Genomic DNA, 23,752 nt, shown 5'->3' on the forward strand with positions numbered 1-23,752 from the left:
ATGTAACCTTCGTGTACAGAGGGTACAATGTAATCTACATGTACAGTGGGTACAATGTAGCCTACGTGTACAGAGGGTACAATGTAGCCTACGTGTACAGAGGGTACAATGTAGCCTACGTGTACAGGGGGTACAATGTAGCCTACGTGTACAGAGGGTACAATGTAGCCTACGTGTACAGAGGGTACAATGTAGCCTACGTGTACAGAGGGTACAATGTAGCCTACGTGTACAGGGGGTACAATGTAGCCTACGTGTACAGGGGGTACAATGTAACCTTCATGTACAGAGGGTACAATGTAATCTACATGTACAGAAGATGGAATGTTGGCGATTTATACAAAAGCTAAAGAGATAGCTTAGATGTACAGATGGTAGAATGTACAGTACAAAAGGTGAATTTTAGACTACATCTATGAGAGATGTATTGCTGCGATAGTCAGAGGGAGCATGTCTATAATCACTGATTCTGATCATCCATCACCTCGCCAGGATACATCAAAGGCAGAATACCTGTCGTTAAGGTTCATCAGCACATAAAACAATTTCCTCACTGAAGTCAATCAGTCACACGATCAAGATGTAAACACATGACTGCCTGTTTTAGACGTGGGTAGGGAAAGCTCTCATGTCTATGTGTACATAGTTAATTAATGAATAAACCCAACAACTAACTTCAAGGGAATTATTCCATTATAAAACTAATACCTGGAAAAGGATCTATAGTTATTTACCTGTCCAATATCATACAGTTAACAGACAAATCATTCTGCTTACCTGTCACATATTACAAAACAAGGGAGATATTAATGTGACCTTTACTGGAAAATTAGGGATGTATCAAGAGCAGATAGATTCAGACATTTATGGATGTCAGAATTCTATAAAGGCTTTGAAATTCTGGCATTCAACCTAGACTTCAGAAATCTGAAGATCGGAGATTTTTAAATCAGATACCTAATGTGTAAAGAATGAGAATTCCATTGAGTGAAGACTTCACAAGTCAGACAAAATCATTCAAATCACAGTCAAAATACAAGATATTATATGTACTGTCTGTAATTTTGATGGACATTTGACATTTTATATATATAGAGGTGGTCATGTAGCTGTGATGGACATTGTATATAGGTGTGGTCACAATACGGAGGTATTTTATTTACCTGTAGTCGTGTGGACATTGTATATAGATGTGGTCACAATACGGAGGTATTTTATTTACCTGTAGCCGTGTGGACATTGTATATAGATGTGGTCACAATACAGAGGTATTTTATTTACCTGTAGCTGTGATGGACATTGTATATAGATGTGGTCACAATACGGAGGTATTTTATTTACTGGTAACTGTGATGGGACATTTATATACATAGGATTGGTCACAATACGGAGGTATTTTATTTACCTGTAGCTGTGTGGACATTGTATATAGATGTGGTCACAAAACGGAGGTATTTTATTTACCTGTAGCCGTGTGGACATTGATGTAGATGTGGTCACAATACGGAGGTATTTTATTTACCTGTAGCCGTGTGGACATTGTATATAGATGTGGTCACAATACAGAGGTATTTTATTTACCTGTAGCTGTGATGGACATTGTATATAGATGTGGTCACAATACGGAGGTATTTTATTTACCTTTAGCCATGTGGACATTGTGTTTAGATGTGGTCACAATACAGAGGTATTTTATTTACCTTTAGCCGTGTGGACATTGTGTTTAGATGTGGTCACAATACAGAGGTATTTTATTTACTGGTAACTGTGATGGGACATTTATATACATAGGATTGGTCACAATACAGAGGTATTTTATTTACCTGTAGTCGTGTGGACATTGTACATAGAAGTGGTCACAATACGGAGGTATTTTATTTCACAGAGATAGAGGTATAGTCATGATTCAAAGTTTTAAGGCAAAAAGCATAATACCTATGCTGTAAAAATCAACACCTTTCAAATAATAATTACACAAAGTTGAAATATCACAGAGAAAGGTAATTTAGATACTGAATCAGACATGTGTGAAAAACTCCCATATATCATTACTCGTCCTTTGTCATTCCTGCGAAGGCTGATTTGCCACCATCTTATGGGTCTGATAGCAAAAAATCACGAGTAGTCATCAACAGGCATTTATGATATTACCAACTTCAAAGCACCAGTTTTTAGTCTCCACCTATGTGTATGTCCAGCAGGAGAGGAAACACCTCGTTTGCCTCACCTGGTCAGATAATGGTATCTATAAACAGGGTCAATAAAGCTAGTAGAAGCTTTATTTATATAGAACCAAATCACCATGGTAAAGGGCCAATTAAACGCAAAATACACCATGTGGCAAACAGCGAATTAAACACAGTTTTTCTTCTTACTTTACTGGGCGTAGTCAGCTACACATTTAATACCAATAATCAATTAACGAGCTCTGATGATGATAGCCTCATCACAAGCCATTTCACACCTTTACCAACAATGCCCGAGTATGTATTAGTCAAAACTGAAGCTGACAGATAGTGGGCAAAGCAGACAAGAATTTGAGGAAGATGGAGAGTAACATGTATATTTTATTGTTTACAACACCTGATAAATCACTAGGCACATGAAGTATATAAGGTATTTTATATAGTGATATCATATTTCTATTAGGCCTTAGAGAATTACCTTCATGTTCTAACTTCCTCTATACATACAAGGAAGTTTGGGATTGGGAACCATTTTAGGCAGTGAAATCATATTCCCAAAATATGTTAATTAAGCTTTGAAGGCGTCTGGTGTCATATCCTAAATTGTTGTGTCTACAAAGGTGGACAGGTCAGAGTGATGTCCATTATACTAATCAAAAACAATGAGAGGTCAAGCTTTGATATCAAGCAACTACAACAACATCACATGCATAATATGCCAGTAAAAATGTACGATGGGTCAGTTTGATCAAAGTTTGGGCCCATTTTTATGGGTAGTGTACTGTCAAGCCACTTTGACCATGTTGTCTTTCCAAACCATAAAACAGATACACAAAGGATTGTCAGTCATATGAAAGGTTAATGTTGCTCTGATCAACTCCTTTATGTCAGAATATACTTGTCAATGTGACATGTTGATGTTTTAAAGATTTGAATGTTACTGGCAGACTGACCATACCTTGACCACAGTCTGTAATAAAGTAGGGGCTAGGGATGATGTAGGCCAACTAAAGCATGGACTAGTCATGTGCTAGAGATGATATTTGTCAAAGCATGTGCTACTGATGCTGTGGGCAATCTGAAGAGCATGCTCAGGATGCTGTGGCCAATCTGAAGAGCATGATCACGATGCTGTGGGCCAACAAAAGCACGGGCTACCAATGTCCTGGGCCAACAAAAGCACAGGCTACCAATGTCCTAGGTCGACAAAAGCACGGGCTACCAATGTCCTGGTCCAACAAAAGCACAGGCTACCAATGTCCTGGGCCGACAAAAGCACAGGCTACCAATGTCCTGGGCCGACAAAAGCACAGGCTACCAATGTCCTGGGCCGACAAAAGCACAGGCTACCAATGTCCTAGGTCGACAAAAGCACGGGCTACCAATGCTGTGGGCCAACAAAAGCACAGGCTACCAATGTCCTAGGTCGACAAAAGCACGGGCTACCAATGTCCTGGGCCAACAAAAGCACAGGCTACCAATGTCCTGGGCCAACAAAAGCACAAAGCTAGTGATACTGAGGGCCAGCTTAAGCACTAAGCAAAGACTAGGAACACATCACAAGACTAGGAATACTACAGGCTATCCCAAATTCATGTTTCCTCCGATCCGAAAATTCATGTTTCCCCTGATATAATTTATGTCCTCGAAGTTTTCAAAACTAAAATTAAACTTCAAAAAATATTTTAGTATAAACTATAGGGATAAGAGTATTAATTTCACATTTAAATGAAATTACAATGTGATTTTAAACATCAAGTATGACATTCTGTAATGAAGACACAGGAACATTTGACTACATCTCCAGCTCACAAAACCTTTTCAAAACAAATATTTTAAGGACTGAACCACACACCGAGATGGAGTACTTAATTATTTTGATTTCCTCTTACATATAAAATTGCTGTCAAACACAGAAGCCAGATATAATGTAATAATTAAAACCTATCCTGTGGGTATTTTGTTTTAGAGTCAGCGCAGTAACCTAAAATTCATCGTAAAACAGGTCTCACTCTGGCATCCTAACACACTCATTTAGTCACACTCACTATGTGGAATCTAGCTTTTCAGGAGACAATCATCCTTAATTGTATTGCAGGGTCTGAGTCAACATTTGGTGCTAATCAATTCTTATCAGTGTTCTCCATGTTATCAGGAAAACTCCATCTCATATTTTACACTAATATATTCCATTGGCTTTATCGATTAACAGAAATGTTTTTTTATGAGGAAACTACATTTAAAGCTTGATTACGATAAATTACTATGTTACTATTTCTCAATCATTATCCAACATTACACATAAAAACAAACTATTTTGATATCATGACTTTTCATACTTTAGTCGTGTAGGATTTTTAAAACAAATCTAGCTTTACAATTATTCAATCTGTGTTACTTACCTGTTTTCTGTGTGGCTAACACCACAGATTCTCTATATATATATATATGTTATATAGATCACAATATCGATGACGGTACGGAGCTTTCCAGTTTTGTTATAAAGAATTAAAACAACTTACCTCTATGTTTAAACGTGTGTCCTTTTTATTGTCTTCCTTGTCTCCTTTCTCTTTCTTATCCAATTCAGCTTGATCAAATGCTAAAATTTTGCTGGCATCTGTGTCCATCTTTTGGGGTGGTAACTCAACTGTAAAAAAATGAGGAATTTGACGCCTGGTTCCTACATGTCACAAAACAAGTTAATAGTGGTGAAATCAAGCTTATATTGGTTTCCCACCGAGGTCTTATCCTTCATGTGTTAGAAATGTGAAAAAGGTGTGAGATTTCTTGAGTGGAGGTATCAAGTGATAATACATGCTGTTTAAAAGCATTACTCGAAAATAAAGATGACATGCAAGCATCCTGCTGTTCTAGGTTTTCAAATTTCAAACGGCCTGTATCAGCAGCTCAAGTCCTCTCTCTGACTGTGCAAGGGAGGGAGTGCTATAAAATCAATAGCCTAACTTACAGCTGGGTCAACAGAGCAGAGGGAGGGGTTATGGTAACCCCAACAGCCAGCACTGGGAATATTGGCTGCCCAGACTAAGAGAGAAATTCAAACAGACTGTTGGTATATCACATTACATCATTCCCATTCATCATTCCTCCAGCATTCGCAAGAAGGGGAGCATCCAGTTATTAATCATTACCAAGGGGAGCATCAAGTTATTAATGTTGAATTTCATAAAACTCTTCATGAGCAGAGCCTGTGATTAAGGCAACTAAACAAGTTGTTTTTTCTGAAAGGCTAAATTTGCGACATCACAGACATCTGTTCAAAGTTATGTCTCTTTGTGTCTTCTTCTGAATGCTGCCTGTTCTATTATTGAATTAGTATTTAGCTGCTGTAATCATGTCCGTGTTTAAGTCTGACAGACCTTAGTAATCATTCCGGGAAATACATACCAGATACAAAAACTACATTAAACAAGATATTTTCCAAAAAAAAATCTAAAGAGAATTTAATAAATGTTAGATGAATAATTTTATCATGGTAATACTATGATGTGATAACGCAAGGGACAGATTAAAAGTAGGTTACCAAATACTGGTCTATACAACTGAAATGTATAATATATAACAAGAAAATTACAGTATGATGATTCAACAAGGTCTATCCATTGGGTGTGTATATCTAAATACAACAATCAATTCTGCCTGTTGGTCCTGTGATCATTTATTTCACATATAAGAATGAATATAATGACAGAATCGCATGCTAGAATTAATATAAAACAGTGTTACAGGCAAAACAGGTTGTGATGTCATTCATTGGAGTATGAACTTCACAGCATTCCATGTTTAAAGAAATATTTCACCATAAAAATATCATTCACCCAATCTGTTTTTGCAATTAAACATGATTCTTTCAATGAAACCTTCTTGTTTTTATGGCTCTTTATACAGGTGATTTTACAGGTAAGTAAACAGTGAACCTCCTACCTTTATGTACGTACTGAGAATCTCATTAAGACATGTGTAAAGGGATTTGACACACCATGCGGCAGTAAATCTAAGCTTAACTTCTATTATAGGTCATTATGTAACTGCCAGGTATCACCAAACTTCAAAGAATATCCAGATAGCTCCCACACTATCTTAACTTAAAGCATGCAGCTTTTTTATTCACAAGTCACCATGTGTCTATTTTAGTGTATGAAAGCAAATAAATCCTACACTTAATACACAAGCTAAACGACACAGACATGAAAAGGACCAATATTACAGGTTTACATAAAAACCTAACCAAAAGCTAAATCTGGAATCATAATACATTTAGTATTAAAATACACTGCACAATCTGATAAGAACATGATTCTCTTTTAAAGGTAAAGCTGAAAGGTCTTATGCATATATATATAGATATAGTAGGATCCATTATCATAACCTTCAAACATCTGTGTAGGTCATCAAGAAATTTAATTCTATAAAATAAATAAATAAAATTTCATTATTAAACAAACTTGTGCCACAGTCCTGGAGAATGGGGATTTTATCAAATTTTTTTTTCAAATCTCCTTTAAGTAAAAGTTAAAAGTAAAAAACTTTAGATATCTCTTTGATATTTCGATAAACAGGTGTTTTTTTAAAATTAATTTCATGATGCAGATTTAAAAGAAAAATATTTGAAAACTGAGTGATTGTGTAGTTAGGAGGTGTTGACCTTTAAAGAGTGACCCTTCTGTCCATACTTATTAACACTATGCGGCTGTGTCTGAAGTGAATACGGAGTTTTTGTATATTGTACTAAATTTACCATAAATCTGTCATAATTTTTCGAACATTGAGTACAGGGGTCGTTAAAAACCTTTTAAAGTCTGATATATAGACCATGCACCTGCATATTAATATCTATAACTAGCCTTTTACTACCTACATCACCTATAACTAGGTAGTGATCTTATCTGATCTCATCATCAGACAGATATTGGTTCTTGGAGAATTCTCCGCTTGGAGATATTTCTTGATTTTATTTCGAAACAAACTGTCAACTTTGCTTCTGATCTATTGCTCACTTCTACCCATATCTTACTTAATTTTCTAATAAGCATTTCATGATAAACACATCCTGACATGATCTTAATCAAAGCAGTCTGTAACTCACTAGCCCTTGGTTTTTTTTTTAAACTTCCTAAATCTCAACCCGAGACTTATATATGCTACCTCTGGGATTTCTTTGGGAGCCGATGTAACTTAACAGGAAACGTCATATACCTGCTGAGCATCCCAACAGGAATCGAAAGTGGGTGTCTGTCATGATAATCCATGTCTCTACAAATTGAGCCTAAGAACCATATGCTCTGTCAACAGAGTGACAGATACCATGTTTTCCATTATATGCACAAGCATAATGTCCCACCCCTTTTACAGAATTCAGTATACAAAAGAAATAATTCTGTTCTATAAAAATTGATAATATCCTTCCCTCCACTGTCTAAAAACTACACATTTGTATAATAACAACAACTAACTAAGTAAACATCTGCCATTAGGTACTACTAGTTCTATATATCATAACCATATGTTCACTGAAAGGTAAACCCTTTCTTACCTGTTTTTCTAATTAATCACCTAATACCTACTGGTATATGATAACTCAGGTGTCAGCTGTATGTGGCTAATTGGCAAATTGTTTTGAGACCCTATAATAGCAATTAACTGTTTATCTTGTAAATCTAACAAAACTCCATCTAATTACTCAAGGTCAAACTACAAACAATATGAAAACAAAATCAATTGAAGGTCATCGTTTCAAATTATTCTATATGTACAAGTATATATGTAAAACCATACATATGACTTCAAAGAAAGATCTAAATTACAGATATAAGATGTGGTTTACTAGATATAAATAATAATAGATCTGAGACACAGGTATACTAGATCTATATTATAGAGATCTGAGACACAGGTATACTAGATCTATATAACAGAGATCTGAGACACAGGTATACTAGATCTATATAACAGAGATCTGAGACACAGGTATACTAGATCTATATAATAGAGATCTGAGACACAGGTATACTAGATCTATATAATAATAGATCTGAGACACAGGTATACTAGATCTATATAATAGAGATCTGAGACACAGGTATACTAGATCTATATAACAGAGATCTGAGACACAGGTATACTATTTCTCCAAGATAAGAACTTTTTTTTATCTAAGGCCATTTATGCATTAAAATTCCTGTTTCAAGATATGCTTTAAATTAAAAGAATATGGCATGAATATAATTTTCAAGAAGAATGAAGACAAGCTGATTAGTTGTATATAAGTATGCAGTGTAGGTAATGCACCGAGATACACTGCAGGTGCACCGCATGTAAAACACAGAGACAGAAAAGTGTCAGAATACTCACCTCGTAATGGCATTCCGGTGGAGTTATCTTCAATGCTAATTGATAATTCCTGTAAAGACATAAGGAATACAGGTCTATAAGTATAGATAATTACCAGGGCATGTGTACACACACAAACACAACTAATCAGATTAATTAACCTTACCCCAGCAGCCACACATGTGTATAGCAACAGCAGGGTATATGGCTGTAGCTATTCCACTAATGTCACAAACAAAACAGCGACAACACCAGTATGTCATCTACAGAGCACTGATGTTAATGTCACAACAACACTAGTACATCATCTACAGAACACTGATGTTGATGTCACAAACAACACCAGTACGTCATCAACAGAACACTGATGTTGATGTCACAAACAACACCAGTACGTCATCTACAGAACACTGATGTTGATGTCACAAACAACACCAGTACGTCATCTACAGAACACTGATGTTGATGTCACAAACAACACCAGTACGTCATCTACAGAACACTGATGTTGATGTCACAAACAACACCAGTACGTCATCTACAGAACACTGATGTTGATGTCACAAACAACACCAGTACGTCATCTATAGAACACTGATGTTGATGTCACAAACACTAATAAACTGTCTTCACAGTACACAAAACAAAGCTGAAAGATGTCTCACAACACAAGGCTGAAATATGATAAAACACTGTACTTTTACACCCCAAATGTCAAAATACCAAACTATGATAAAATTTCTAAATCATAAACACCGCAAATGTCAAACAGGGTTGGTTGTTTGCTGTAACAGCTCAGATCCCAAAACTGATATCAGTAAAGGGGTGTGTCAGGTTTCCTTATAATATCAGGGGTTCAGAGTACCCAACAGTGTAAACCAAGGAATCTCACCTTATCCTTATCTATAGTAAAACATAGATATCTAGATTAACCTTCAGTGAGAGCAACTCAAGAACAAGAGAGAGTAACTCAGAAAAAACATCTCAGCTATTTCACTTCTGACTCCAGTAATTATGTAAACATGTAATCTGACATTCTAATTGGTGTCTCAATTTTTCAGTTAACCCAAAAAAATTTTAAAGACACTCAACAATAAAATCAAAGAGACAGAGATTACTGGAATAATTTGATCTAAAAACACTGAATTTGAGTCCTTTGTTAAAAAGCCATCAGAAAAAAAATAGTTTTATACCACCAATAGATTCATACATCTGTATCTGAGGCAAAGGGACTTAATATAATCCACTTTTCAGAAAACATTGAATATCATACATACAGTTGGCTATCAAAAATGTGTAAATATATATTTATCATAACAAAATCTAATTAATGAACATACAAATTAAGTTAGACAATAGTTCAATGACAGTATGTACTCCTCTGTTTCACTGTTGAAATAACTCAATATTACTAGCAATTCCAGGAAGATGTCCCTTATATCAGATCTTCACATCACTGTTACTGGTTTTGAAAAAAACAAATGTTCTTTGACATAACAAGTATCACTATGTATGCTGTTGTCACCACAAATCCCACGTATGATCACAATGTTTCCATGTGCCAGAAACTAGAAGAGAATAATGATGTCGATATCAGGCCTGAACTAGGAGACATTCCTCATCACAAGCTAGCCTTCTGACTCCTAATGGTACACCACTACAGTTCCCTGCTTACAGACCATCACTCTCCCACAACATTATTGGATACTGTCCTGGATTGGCTTCAGAAGTCATCTGCAGACCTCCAATCAGTGGGTGAATATGTCATCTCCAGAGTATCTCTACTCAGTGGTAATAATCATACAAAGATGTAAGGAATGCTAACTAACTATTTTAGTACTTCACTTCTAAGCCAGCACACTGATATATCTATACATACTTACCTTTCTCTAATAAATCAAATACCAGGAGAGAAGTACACAAAATTACAATAGCTGGTCCTCGTAACACTGATGTGGCCAATATAGTATCCCAAAACTATTGCAATAACAAAAATATGAGATAAAAACATTCTTGATGCCAAATAAACACCTGAACATTACGAAATCCCACAGGATTGTTTAACTTATCAGTCCTATCAAACACATTGCTTTGCCAGCCTATACCTACGTAAATCCCATCTGTTTTTCCCCTCTTGTTTACGATTTCCTCTCTGTTCAGAAAACAACATTAATGTACAATGATATCTACACAGTCATGGTATTGATATAGTATTTCTGTACTTGGATGTCTCACTGTGAAACACTTACCTGTACAGGTATCCTACTACATTGTTTACCTTGTGTTAGAGTGACCTAGTACACCTCAAAACATTTACCTACAAAACATGTCACATGCCTTACACATCCTACCTTGTACATGATAAGACTGGCTCCTCATAAATGTGCCAGTGTCAGACTGTCAGTCCTCTCTGTATGTACTACTGCCACCCCGGTCAGTCCAGCTATACCAGGGATGACCAATCAATCGATTGCGATAGTATTGATGTCCCTGAGTGACAATTCCCAGTGATATGACTGGTACAACATCGGTTTTATGACTTGGTGGTGTTTAGTAGGTCTAATGCCCTAAGCTTTTGTGTAAGTTTACATAGTGTCATTCACCAACACTGTTTTTTCATGCCCCAGGGACTCACTAATCTGACTCCCTAAGGAGCTATCCCACAGTCAGTAGTCACTGATGGATAACCTTCACACTTCTAAACAAGGTCAAACAAATAAAACCAGGGGGCCAGATTTGAGACATCCATGACAAATCTACATCCATTCAAACAAGGATATTGACTGACAATGAGGTCATTATCAAGGTTTTATCATCCTCGCCTACCAACTGTAATGACCAGGTATATGGAACGTGTAAGACACTAACCACTGGTTAATGAAGGTAGACATACTTAATAACATTAGATCATCACTCACTAGAGTAGGTGTTGTCAATACCTGTCACTGATCACAACAAAAACATGTTACTCTATCACATTAATAACCCCGAATAATTACAATGACAATAAATGTTCAGCAACATATTTCCAGAATGGAATTATAAATCCTAAACAACTCTAAACATTTTCAAAATTCTTGAGTATTGCAATCAAGATTTGTTGTACAGTTATAGTAAATATGTTAAACTTTGACAATATTGATTACATACCATTGTACTAATCATGATGTCTAATAACTACTGTTGTGGGTTTGACTTTAAACCACAAGCGGCTATTAAAAAAATTGAAATGAAAATATGAAAACCAAAAGATTTTTTGTTCTTTTTTTTTTGTATCAGAAATATTGATCCTTAAATTAATCAGTACAGTTTTATTATCATTAAGTACAAAGATTTTACAACAGATCTGAGAGGAAGATATTTAATTATGATATGTTATAACTTGATTACATTGAACCGTTTATCAAATTTCTTTGATCCTTTTCATTTTCACTGAGTAAAGTAGCTATAGGTCTTACCCCAGGACATCTGCAGTACATGGCATCTCCCAGGATGTGTTCACACTCGCTTCAGATTGCATGCAGAGAAATAACAAAGCCCTTGCTCATAACGATTGTTCTCCGCACCATGAAATCGTTAACACCCCATAAACGACACTTTGCCCCACAACGATGAATAATAGCAGTAGCGAGTAAAACAAGCACCCTTGTTAAGTACCAGAAAAACCCTAAAGACAAAGATCCACCCTATAATAGTGTTAATGTCTTACATCAGTGCTTTGATGTGGAGTGGAGCTCTCCTCTATCGAAGGATGGAAATATCACCTTGGGGAAAAGAGTCCACCTCTACAATTAGTCACAGCCATATCCACAACTCCTGGAGTTAAGTGTCCACTGGGATCCACTGGTCTTTGAACACCAACAGATTCATACATGTAATATTCATTTACCTATTGCCCAACTACCCTGACTGGTCATTATGAATCACTTCTGAGTATATATATGAACAAAGTGCTCTCAACACAACCACCTAGCCCCATCAGCTGTAGGGTCAGCAATAAATTGATTTGGAAAATTACTGCCATGGGGCACAAATCTTTTGATGAGATATGATAAATATGTGAGTGATCAATTTTTCTTCCTCATTGTCGACAGTCTAACCAACTGAATCATTCAATTTGTTCGTTTGCTTGCCAATAATTTAAACCTCTGTCCTCACTGTAAACAAAGGTTTCAAAGAGTTCTGTGTATCACTGCACTTCTGAACAGATATACAGTAAACCCTATTCTGTCTATTACTTTCTATATATCAGCAGCCATTTTCAGTGTCCCCATTGCTATGTAAGGCTGCTGACAGACTATAAAGGAAATTCCTTACAAATGACAATTTTTCAAGGAGCAATGTTCAGATTCTCCAGGAAGACTAATAAGGTTTAAGTGTATGTGTGAAGACTTCTTCTCTGTAGCTTTATAGGTTTCATCCTTTGTACCTTTTTCTGTGTTTTAAATGACTGGATGACAGATGGAACAGAGTCCAGTCTGTTCTTTTATGATGATGACAATTGAACAAAATGAGACAATCAGTCCCTTGGGTTGCCAGGCAACCATTGTCATGAGATATAAAAGCTGTCTATGTACTTGGAGGTAGACACATAAATTTTTCATGGTCATTAAGTGTGGTTTACTTTGACCAATCTTCCATTTTTTATTGTAATGACTATTTGGTGAGAGAAAATCCTTTGGGAGAAAACAAATCAGATGATGGTAAAATTGGACACAAAGATGTCTCATTTAAAATACATTTGGCCAAATCATTTCAATAGAGACCATCGTCCAGTTTTAATTGATATGTTAAATTGATAGAAGTTTGTCTCTTCCTAGTGAAACTGTCTCCCTAAGGTGTCTTATTACAGCCACTGGACATTGTTGTACATAGTATATTGATACAATCGGTACAGAGGAAAAGTCAACGGATGGATGTGCATGTTAGGTTGAGATTTAGTAAGATTACTCAGCCTCCCATAGGTATATTGACATGCAACAATTACAACCTACAGTACTATTGTATCAATAAGTCAACACAATGTTTCACAGTTGCTCAATTATCTGACATATATATTTTGTATAAAGGCCAGAATTTTAGAGTATAATCACCTTGGTACATTTGACTAATAGGACCCTTAGACGTGTCTATCATTACATGAATTACCACACTGTAATTACAGTCTTGAGTAATCTCCCCTGATATTGTCCTGGGTTTGTAAGACAGGATGGGGGTCCACATACTTACAGTCTAGAGTAGTCTCCCCTTATGTCTTACTGGGTATGTCTGACATGGTGGGTGTTCGTGTACTTTTTGGATATCATTAATCTTTACATACATAGTCTATATATAGTTCAGTCTGGGTATGTCTCCTCAGAAACATGATGTCTATTAACAAAGTACCCCACGTGGTGTGTATAATGACCTACCAACATGATTGATTCTCCTCTCCATCATCCATCCTTACCCAAATGGCATTTAACCTCCACATCTCATATCAAACTGACTTGATGAGAACATATATTTACAAACATCTGATTTTGCCCTATCTACCAGAATGTACAAGGTGCTATCTGGATATCAGTATCAGTGTTGGGCCGATTGCCTGCCTGATATCAGGTGTATAGAAAGTCTCCAATACCCTCAATAGCATTCTATCCAAAGATTAATGGTTCTGTCAACATAAAACTAGGACCTCACATTTTCTCTCCATTCATCCTTATTCTGGCTGCTACCCCTGCTATGATCGTCTATTATATAGGTATACACAAACTCATTTATCACCGGAGTCCTCATCTACCTTACCAAATCAGAGACGTCTTTGTTTTTTTCTAATAATAAGAAAATGCCCAGTATTGTTTGAACAGCATGTTGGTCTCTTTCTGAGATTTTGTTAATATCCCTTAAATCAACCTGATGATAAATCAAGAAATTAAATTTTGCTTTACAAATTGGTTCATAATTTCTGAAATCCTCTGTACAGTAACCAATAAATACATTCCCTGAACAATGAATAGTATTCACTTGAGATTTGAGTATCCTGTAGCCTCAATCAGGACATTCTGGCTTTTAATTCCTATATCCAACTCCAGTTTCCCTGAGGATATAACAGCGTGGGCTTACTCTCATTGATTTCTATTCCTGAGATATGTCCCCTCGGGGGTTAACAGTACAGGACAGTGGTATATGCATATCATAGTCCTTTCCCAAGTCAACGTCTGGATTATTTCAAGTGACCCATGATAGTATTAGGATGAAAGGATTTATATATCTACCTGATTCAGATCTACAGATGTCCGTACTTGTATCTTTGGGGCATTGCATGGTCCCTTCATCTCTTAAAGTAATTGATAATTACAACAGAAACCATCTGATTTGAAGTGAAACATATTTCTATACATCAAATGAAGCAATATTTCATTAAGTGATGCTTAGGCAATAACTCATTAACAGAAGCCCTTATAACCCTCTATTATGAATACTTTCTTTTTTACTTTTTATTTACAATAATATATTCATTATAAATTTGATATTCTACTGATAAAAATTTCTGTTGATAGGATCATCATTTACCATAAAAATACATATTTTTTGTGAGAAAATAATGATCAAAATAGTTTTATAAACATGAGTGTATTTTTTATACCTGTTTGACCTTTCTATCAACCATATCCCGTCCATCATCACCCAAATCTCAATGGTTTTCTAATGCAAATGCTCCCTTGGGCCTTTTTATACTTCAAACAGCTAATATATTAGGTCATTACATGATCTTTTTTGGTAAAAGTATGTGACACCCCCTCCCCCTCGTTAAATAAAAACGAGGAGTTGTGAATATAACACCTATATAAGTATAACACCTAAATATAAATGAGGCTAATTTTGTAACTGAAAGATGTTGGTTTCTCATGAATTACTTATTGTATAACAGGTAAGTGACAGAACAGTGATGAGGGGGACATACCAGCAGGTGACAAGATCAGTCTTGTCATCCTGCTATCCTCAGTAACTTGTAGATCTGAACTGTCGGCAATGGTCAAGCCCTGGAAAGTGTTCAACAAGCCACAGATAGGTGACTAATTGTGTATTTGGACCGGAGTGCGATCACTGGCCGCAACACAGATCACAATGCATTATAGATGATGCAGCTTGTTCACAGGGCTGAGACCTTTAAACATCAAAGATGGCAAAATTCCACTGAGTGTTGGAGCTACTGTAAAATTGATCTTCAGGGCCGCCTTTTTCATAGTACCATAACTCAGTTTATCTTTTGATCGTTCTGGGTTATGAATAATTTCCTCATCCTCAAAGACATCTGTCAGAGGATTATACCAAAATGGATTAATTGAAACAAATACTACAGTGTATCTCCTATCGGGATCAGAGATTCAACTTGACACAAACAACTACAGATTCCACTAGTCTTGTTGCTTTGTAAGTCATTATGGGTATCAATGTAACTACAGTGTATCTCGTATCGGGATCAGAGATTCAACTTGACACAAACAACTACAGATTCCACTAGTCTTGTTGCTTTGTAAGTCATTATGGGTATCAATGTAACAGAGGTCATTATTTATTTCGCTTAAGAGATTGAACCAAGGACCACTAGCACATGATTAGCTTATAGTCAACCGAGCTAAAGAGAATATTTTTCTAGCCGAGCATTACGTTTACCAGGTTTATACAGAGACAATGAATCATCCAACTTGATGCAAAGAAATAATGTTTTGCCAACTGGCCTATGTACCCCAGTAAAAGTTTAATGAAATCATGTTTATTATAACAAGAAGTAGATGTATCGCCTGCCCAGCAAGGTTTCTGGAGATTTATGGAACAACAGACTAGATATTCATTGTATTTATTCCATTTATATAATTTGTCCATTTGTTTGAGATGTGATGAGTAAACTTGCAGATCAGATGTAAAGAGTCGAAGGCAACTGAATCATGAGGATCAATTTTCCTTGTTAATACAACAGAAAGTTTTTGTTTTAATTCTGTTTTTTAAAGAAAGTTATAGATATGAAAATGTTAATTCGCAATAACTTCCATGTACAGTGTATGTATCAATATTTGTAATGTGAAAAAGCAAGGAAATACATGTCCTTTGTAGTACATCGTGTTATCTTGCAGTTTCTGTGACATACAGTAAAGAGTTTCGAAATAGCATAAATTCTACTTAAATTGATAAAATTAATATTTCCACAGAAATCTCCAAATATTGAACAAAAACTGTATCAAAACGACATATAATGGTGTGTTGTAAGAAAAAAAAAATTGAGGAATTAATTTTCATTTCCTCAAGGGGGTATTTATAGAAAACAGAAAACACATGCAGAACATGCATTATATCTAGATATAAATTATTATAGCACAAATTAAAACCAAATGCAAACTATGCACCAAACTGTTGGCAAGCTTACTATTATTCCAGTTAGCATTCATAAACCAGGGATATGAATTTACAGGTGAATGTTAATATATTTAGTTTTATTTACTCCGTGCGATGCATATGATGACTACTGGTTAACCAGAGTCTTAATTTACAGACTGTATTTAGATTATTGAGTCTTTTAAACAGTGTCATCAATAACTTTCCTATTCATAGTAGCGGTGACCTTTGAACCTGAAAAGTGATCCTAAGTAAGCACTTTCAGTAAGGAAGCACTATATGAAGTTTGAGGTTAATCGAACAAAGGGTACTGAAGTTATCATGAAAAAACTCATTTTCTATCTTTAACAAGTGACCTTGACTTTTGACCTTTAGACATGAAAAGCAATCACAAGCAAGCATTTTTGGAAAGGAAGCACTGCATTAAGTTTGAGCTTGATCCGACAAAGTGAACTCAAGTTACCAAGGAAAAAACTTTTGTGTGGTCAACGGCACCCAGTGCCAACGATGCCTATACACTGCCACTGCTGCCGACATATGTCGGCTTTGGCAGGCAGGCGACACAAGAACTGTGAAATGTTTCCTATAACTTAAATTGATGAAAATGAAGGAGATAGTTATGTAATAGAGCATAAAAAAGCTACTTGGCACATATTTATCTCACACCAATGCTCTTTCTTTGTTAAATTTTTTTTCACATTTTATAATCTGAAAGTTTACGATTCCAACAAAAAATCAAAGTAAAACTTGGCTTTGAATTCTATCTGGAGATGAATTTCCCTTCACTTCCAATTTCATTCCAAAATTATTTATCATCCCAGCCTTATTCTAGCTTCTCTAATCTTCAAGTATTTTGTAAATTTCTAAATCAAAGCTACACTTTCTCCACATTAAATGGGTTTATTCCCACAAACCTCTCCTACAATTTTTTTTGTTACAAATTTCTCTTTATGACTCAGCAAGGTAATTTTTTTTCGCCCCAACAGCAACAGGATCCAACAAAAATCGGACTATGTTTACAATGGCAAACTGTGCACTATATTTGTAATTTAGACAACATCAAAATGATAATTGTATGGATATAAATCTTGCCCTATCTTTTGATAGGTGTCTAGTCAAAGGACTGCCCCAACCACAAGGTGGGTCTGATGTTCTCTGCAACACACAACAGATATCTGCCAAACCATGTGCCTCTCTCCTTCACAACACTGACGTTAAATTTCATATTCAATGACATATGAAACTTTTTATCAAACATAAGAAACGTTTGCTGGCAGCTTTGATACAGATTCTGTGAAACTTTGTCTGCCTTCAATAAGACATGTGGTGGTTTCAGTTCCTAAAAGTGCTGGTGATTCTAAACAAATCCGTCCAAAGTACCACCATTTTACTTGATCTTTTATCTTCAACTTTTAGATCTGTGAAGTCTATCGGCTGTATTTTGAGGAACCGCCAAGTGGTTCTTTCTAGAGGTTGTCTTAACCAACCACTCTATCCTGTGGTGCCACCTAGTGTCAAAGCTTACAGATCCTATGTCAGTCATTTTTTAGAAGCGATTCACTACAATTTCTTATTGTTGTCTTCTCTAATCCTATTCTGGCATATAAATGATATATATCTGCTAATTTCTTGTACTGATTCAAACCAGAGACTTTCATTAAGGCTATAAGGTGTCCCTAAACAGGAGATAAAACACAGAAAATACCAAGACATATGACCAACAGCAATTAAAACTGTTTATATGAAATCTGTTTGATAAAATGTTTAGCTGAGCATGGGTTAATCACAGGTTAATTATGGTACATACACAGGAAGCTACTAGTAGGAGAGGTTATATCTACCTCAGATTATCAGCATATTTTTACTGTGGCTTTCATCTTCAAACGAATGATTGGGCTTTGACTTTTTTATTCTTTTCTCTTACAGCAAACTTGAATACGTGATAAGACCACTTGCTTCACTGTCAAGGGATCAAAGCCTGCATTATTTGTCAGCATAACTTACATTTTCTATAAACTCTAAGGGGTTACTTAAATCTTAACAAAAAACTTATCTACTTTTTTTGTTCTAAACAATGTCTATTATAAATTGGCAAGCTTTCAGTGTTGAAACCTCTAATTGAACTCTTTACATCTTTCAGACATCAAACAGAGGCTAAAACATGCAAATGAGGTAAGTGTGTGAAGAAACCTGAAGGTGGACAGTGATTCCTTTCATCTACAAACTTTTAGCTTCCATCTCCTTTTCCTCGGAGATCCGACACAAAAATCTGAATACTATATGTTCAGATAAAAGAATTCCAAAATGCTGTTAGGAATAAATAGGAATAAAGTACAATGCTAGTAACCTGGAGCAAACACAGGCAAAGTACAAACCTAGGACCTTGTAATCTGTCAGTACTAAACACAGGCAAAGTACAAACCTAGGACCTTGTAATCTGTCAGTACTAAACACAGGCAAAGTACAAACCTAGGACCTTGTAATCTGTCAGTACTAAACACAGGCAAAGTACAAACCTAGGACCTTGTAATCTGTCAGTACTAAACACAGGCAAAGTACAAACCTAGGACCTTGTAATCTGTCAGTACTAAACACAGGCAAAGTACAAACCTAGGACCTTGTAATCTGTCAGTACTAAACACAGGCAAAGTACAAACCTAGGACCTTGTACAAACACAGGCAAAGTACAAACCTAGGACCTTGTAATCTGTCAGTACTAAACACAGGCAAAGTACAAACCTAGGACCTTGTAATCTGTCAGTACTAAACACAGGCAAAGTACAAACCTAGGACCTTGTAATCTGTCAGTACTAAACACAGGCAAAACACAGGCTAAACACAGCAAAATACAAACCTAGGACCTTGTAATCTGTCAGTACTAAACACAGGCAAAGTACAAACCTAGGACCTTGTAATCTGTCAGTACTAAACACAGGCAAAGTACAAACCTAGGACCTTGTAAAGTACTAAACACAGGCAAAGTACAAACCTAGGACCTTGTAATCTGTCAGTACTAAACACAGGCAAAGTACAAACCTAGGACCTTGTAATCTGTCAGTACTAAACACAGGCAAAGTACAAACCTAGGACCTTGTAATCTGTCAGTACTAAACACAGGCAAAGTACAAACCTAGGACCTTGTAATCTGTCAGTACTAAACACAGGCAAAGTACAAACCTAGGACCTTGTAATCTGTCAGTACTAAACACAGGCAAAGTACAAACCTAGGACCTTGTAATCTGTCAGTACTAAACACAGGCAAAGTACAAACCTAGGACCTTGTAATCTGTCAGTACTAAACACAGGCAAAGTACAAACTTAGGACCTTGTAATCTGTCAGTACTAAACACAAACACAGGCAAAGTACAAACCTAGAACCTGGAGAGAGCCTGAAAGGAATTGAACCTGGGTCTGCAGCATGATAAACCACAGTTCTACTAACTGAGCCAAAAGAGATTTAACACTTTCACACAGTATCTGTCTGTACCTTAATCAATGTAACAATTTTAGTCTGAGAACATGTTTAAACTATATGATTGATATCGTCCATTTTATACTATATTTATCATGCTCTTTTGCATTGGTTTACTGATATGGTGAGTCTTCAATCAAAACTAAGCATGACTTCATTACAAGTTGAAAACAAACTGACCATTGCCAGCACACATTTCACAGATGAACAGATATGACAATAGGTCCAATTACCTTGTTTTTACAATAGTCATTTTAATTTCTTTATTTCCAGTTGCAGATTACATATAGGATCAATATGTATTGGGTAGATATATTATTTAATAACCATAAGGTGGCAGAGAACATAATACATATTTTCATTTTCGCCCACACACTTGAATCCCCATTAACCATGCCTGCTCCCCAGAATAAATATCCATGTATGTTGTACACACAATGTATCTGGTGCTGATGTGTTGTTTATATGAATCAAGACTGTAAACCGATGATACAGGGGGCCGTTTCTTCTGATTAGAGTCTCCATAGGTGATACCATATCTCTAAAACATCATTCTCACCCGATTACCTGGATTCCTGCTACAGATCCTGCGCAGATTCACTGCATTCCAACAGGATATGATCAACTTCTTCAATTTTATCTCAAACTACTTTTTTCTCTTATACTCAAAACTTTCATTTTAAAAAGGAAAACTTCAGAATGATTTAAAAAAGACAAGACTTCATCAGGCTACATATTTGTAGAGAACCTTTTTACATGTTTTTGTTGAATTGCCAAAGATTCCTGTTACCTCCGTTCATAACCTGTTAAATTTTGTAATAAAATTAATCATTCAATTATGATTACCACTATATATACAAAAGTCTTCATTAAAAGCCAAATCTTCACACAATTATGCTTTTAGTCATTGAAAAGTTGATATTTTTTTCAGATATTTGCTGAAAATTAAATTCAACTAATGTTTTCCTGTTGTATTCAATTTATTTCAAATACTTAAAAGACAAAAAAAACCTGAAATATCAACTATCATGGCATGACAAATATCTTTAAACTGTCTATTGGTTAATATATTCTGTATTGATTTGAACCCAACACAAATTATTCACAAGCATTTAAAGAAATTTGAAAGACATATTTCATGCTGTCAACAACCTTTCTAAACACAACCAATCTCAGCATTTTTTATTGTTTTTTTGTTCTGCCTCATTAACTTCAATTACCACCTGTTCAAACTGAGATATTCCTGTTCATAAAGCATAACAATAAAGCTTTCTGATTACCAGACGGAAAGCTATCATTAATTCTGGTCATCATTTCACTTAATACAGTAAAATAGTGATAGGACCACAAACACTGAAGTCACCAATTATTCCTAACAGGATAAAGCATCACTTGGCTTTAGTCAGCCGATAAGCACCAGGTGCATATCATCAGATATTGTATTGTTTCCTGAGGGAAATTACATAAAAAAAATATAAAAACATACAAAAAATGTTCTAAAAATCTTTGCCATGTTTAAGGCCTATCCCTGCATTCTGATTTGTTTATTGGAACAAAATATTATGTTTATCATTGGTAAAATAACTCTGAGCCTTGTTACATGACAGAAAAAAATCCGAACAGGACAACATTCAAAGACTGCTTTTTAAAAGTGCTGTAATAAAATTAGCTTCCCTTGAGCTCTTTCATAATTTTTTTCTCCCAAGGGATAGTCCAATGGAACTCTTTCATTAACAAGCTATTTCCACCACTGAAATGTTCTCAAACATTGAGCTTTACAATTAAATATAAACCTTTGATTCAATACAGCTGATTACAAGGTTGACACTGATCAGCCATGCTCCCTATAATAAACTCGAGCATTGCATGATGTCAGTCCATGTTTATAATATAGCTGGCTTGGGTTCCATTTGTTGAAACTTTCATAAGGCTGAAGTGGCAATAAATTTGTAGGCTCTGCTATATCAACCAAAGGATAGTGTGACCTCGCCGTATCAAATTGAAATACCTTGAATTGAATTTATTCTGCTTTTTTTATTCTTTAAGAGTAAATCAATAACAGAATGGCCTTGTACCTGTGTAAACGAGCAAGAAATCTCAGGTGTGCATGCTTCAGGTAAATATAAGAAGCCTAAGGGAAGAGTGGCGCTGATATTGTAATGAAGAATGGAAGACAATGTATCAAATATTACAGACACCTACAAGATTAGAAAATACAGAAGATAAAAGACCAAATAACATGGTAAGCAGGGATTCATCTTTCATCCTCAGATCTTTCCAAATTTAAAAATGGTCAGTGTGGCCTTGACATTTTGAATGATGACCACCCAAAAATGACCAGGTGTAGAATTGACGGTGTGCTAAGATGACGTGAATAAGAAATTGATCTGCTGACCATTTCACAAGATATCTTGTTCATAAGCTTTTTATTTCAAAATTCGTCGAGAATAATATTTTATACTTTAACCTTGACCAATGACAACCAAAACCTAATCAGGTGTAGAACATGGTGCTAAGATATACACTATGGTAGAAGTATAGGTTTAATTTCTTCTCTTTTTCTTGCGTTTGGGACTGGACACAACCACTTAATGGCAGACCAACAAACAAAGTCGTTACTTTTGAAGACAGCATCGGAGAAAGGGAGATAATTCTGCAGATACACACAACATAAATTTGTACTTATAGAAGAGGGGTGCTTAAGTCCACACTGTCAACACTGAACAGACGGTGCAGCTGCAGCAGCCCACAGTGTTTGTTGGCTGCGCCCAGTATGTGATAACCGATTGTTTACACAGACCATCACAATCAGGCTGCCACACAGCCTGGTACTCTTGCATGTTCTCCATCCTCCATCAACACCTCTGGCTGCAGGCTCTAGCAAATACTGCCAGCACCTTCACTCACATTCACATTACTTCAAAGGTATCAGTCCTTTAATGTTTTCATATTTTAGAGAGATTGATTTTATTTTTTGGAATTTCTCTCTGTGATATTAGATTAGATAATTATTCATCTGGACTTGGTGAAATGACTTTGGGGTCAACAAACCTATTCAAGAATCCAGGACATGTAAATTAACAGTCACCAACACAGATGAATTATCCAATCATAGATCTTTATCAGAACACATGCATCCTGGCTTCTCCATTAGTCGGAAATTCCTCCCGAAATTCCATCCGAAATTAAATATTTGAAATGAAACACCATCTTGAAGGGAACAAACAAAGATTTGTGCTGGCAAGATGAGAAAGTAGAACCAGTGCTTTTTTAATTGTCATCAAAGACCCAATATACAAAGTACAGTTGACCTTTAGTGACCTTGGCACTTATTACATCATCAAGAGGTTTCTAAATCTGACAACAA

General features: G+C 35.8%; 1 protein-coding gene across 3 annotated transcripts in view; it reads right to left on the reverse strand.

Moving 5' to 3' along the window:
* Window positions 1–23,752, reverse strand: part of LOC132553964 (protein naked cuticle homolog 2-like) — an 89,803-nt gene that overhangs the window by 18,785 nt on the left and 47,266 nt on the right. For 2 of the 3 annotated variants that reach the window (XM_060218263.1, XM_060218265.1), the window contains 2 exons: window positions 8,559–8,607; window positions 4,709–4,836 (listed from right to left, as the gene is read on the reverse strand). In XM_060218263.1, the coding sequence (XP_060074246.1) occupies window positions 4,709–4,836; window positions 8,559–8,607 (177 nt within the window). Of the gene's footprint in view, window positions 1–4,708; window positions 4,837–8,558; window positions 8,608–9,877; window positions 9,895–23,752 lie in introns of those variants that run through there. The other variant, XM_060218264.1, reaches the window with a different exon arrangement.

The sequence above is a fragment of the Ylistrum balloti genome, unplaced genomic scaffold, assembly GCF_031769215.1.
Source record: "Ylistrum balloti isolate Yb309-2 unplaced genomic scaffold, AGI_CSIRO_Ybal_v1 Utg370368, whole genome shotgun sequence".
Classification (NCBI taxonomy): Eukaryota; Metazoa; Mollusca; class Bivalvia; order Pectinida; family Pectinidae; genus Ylistrum; species Ylistrum balloti.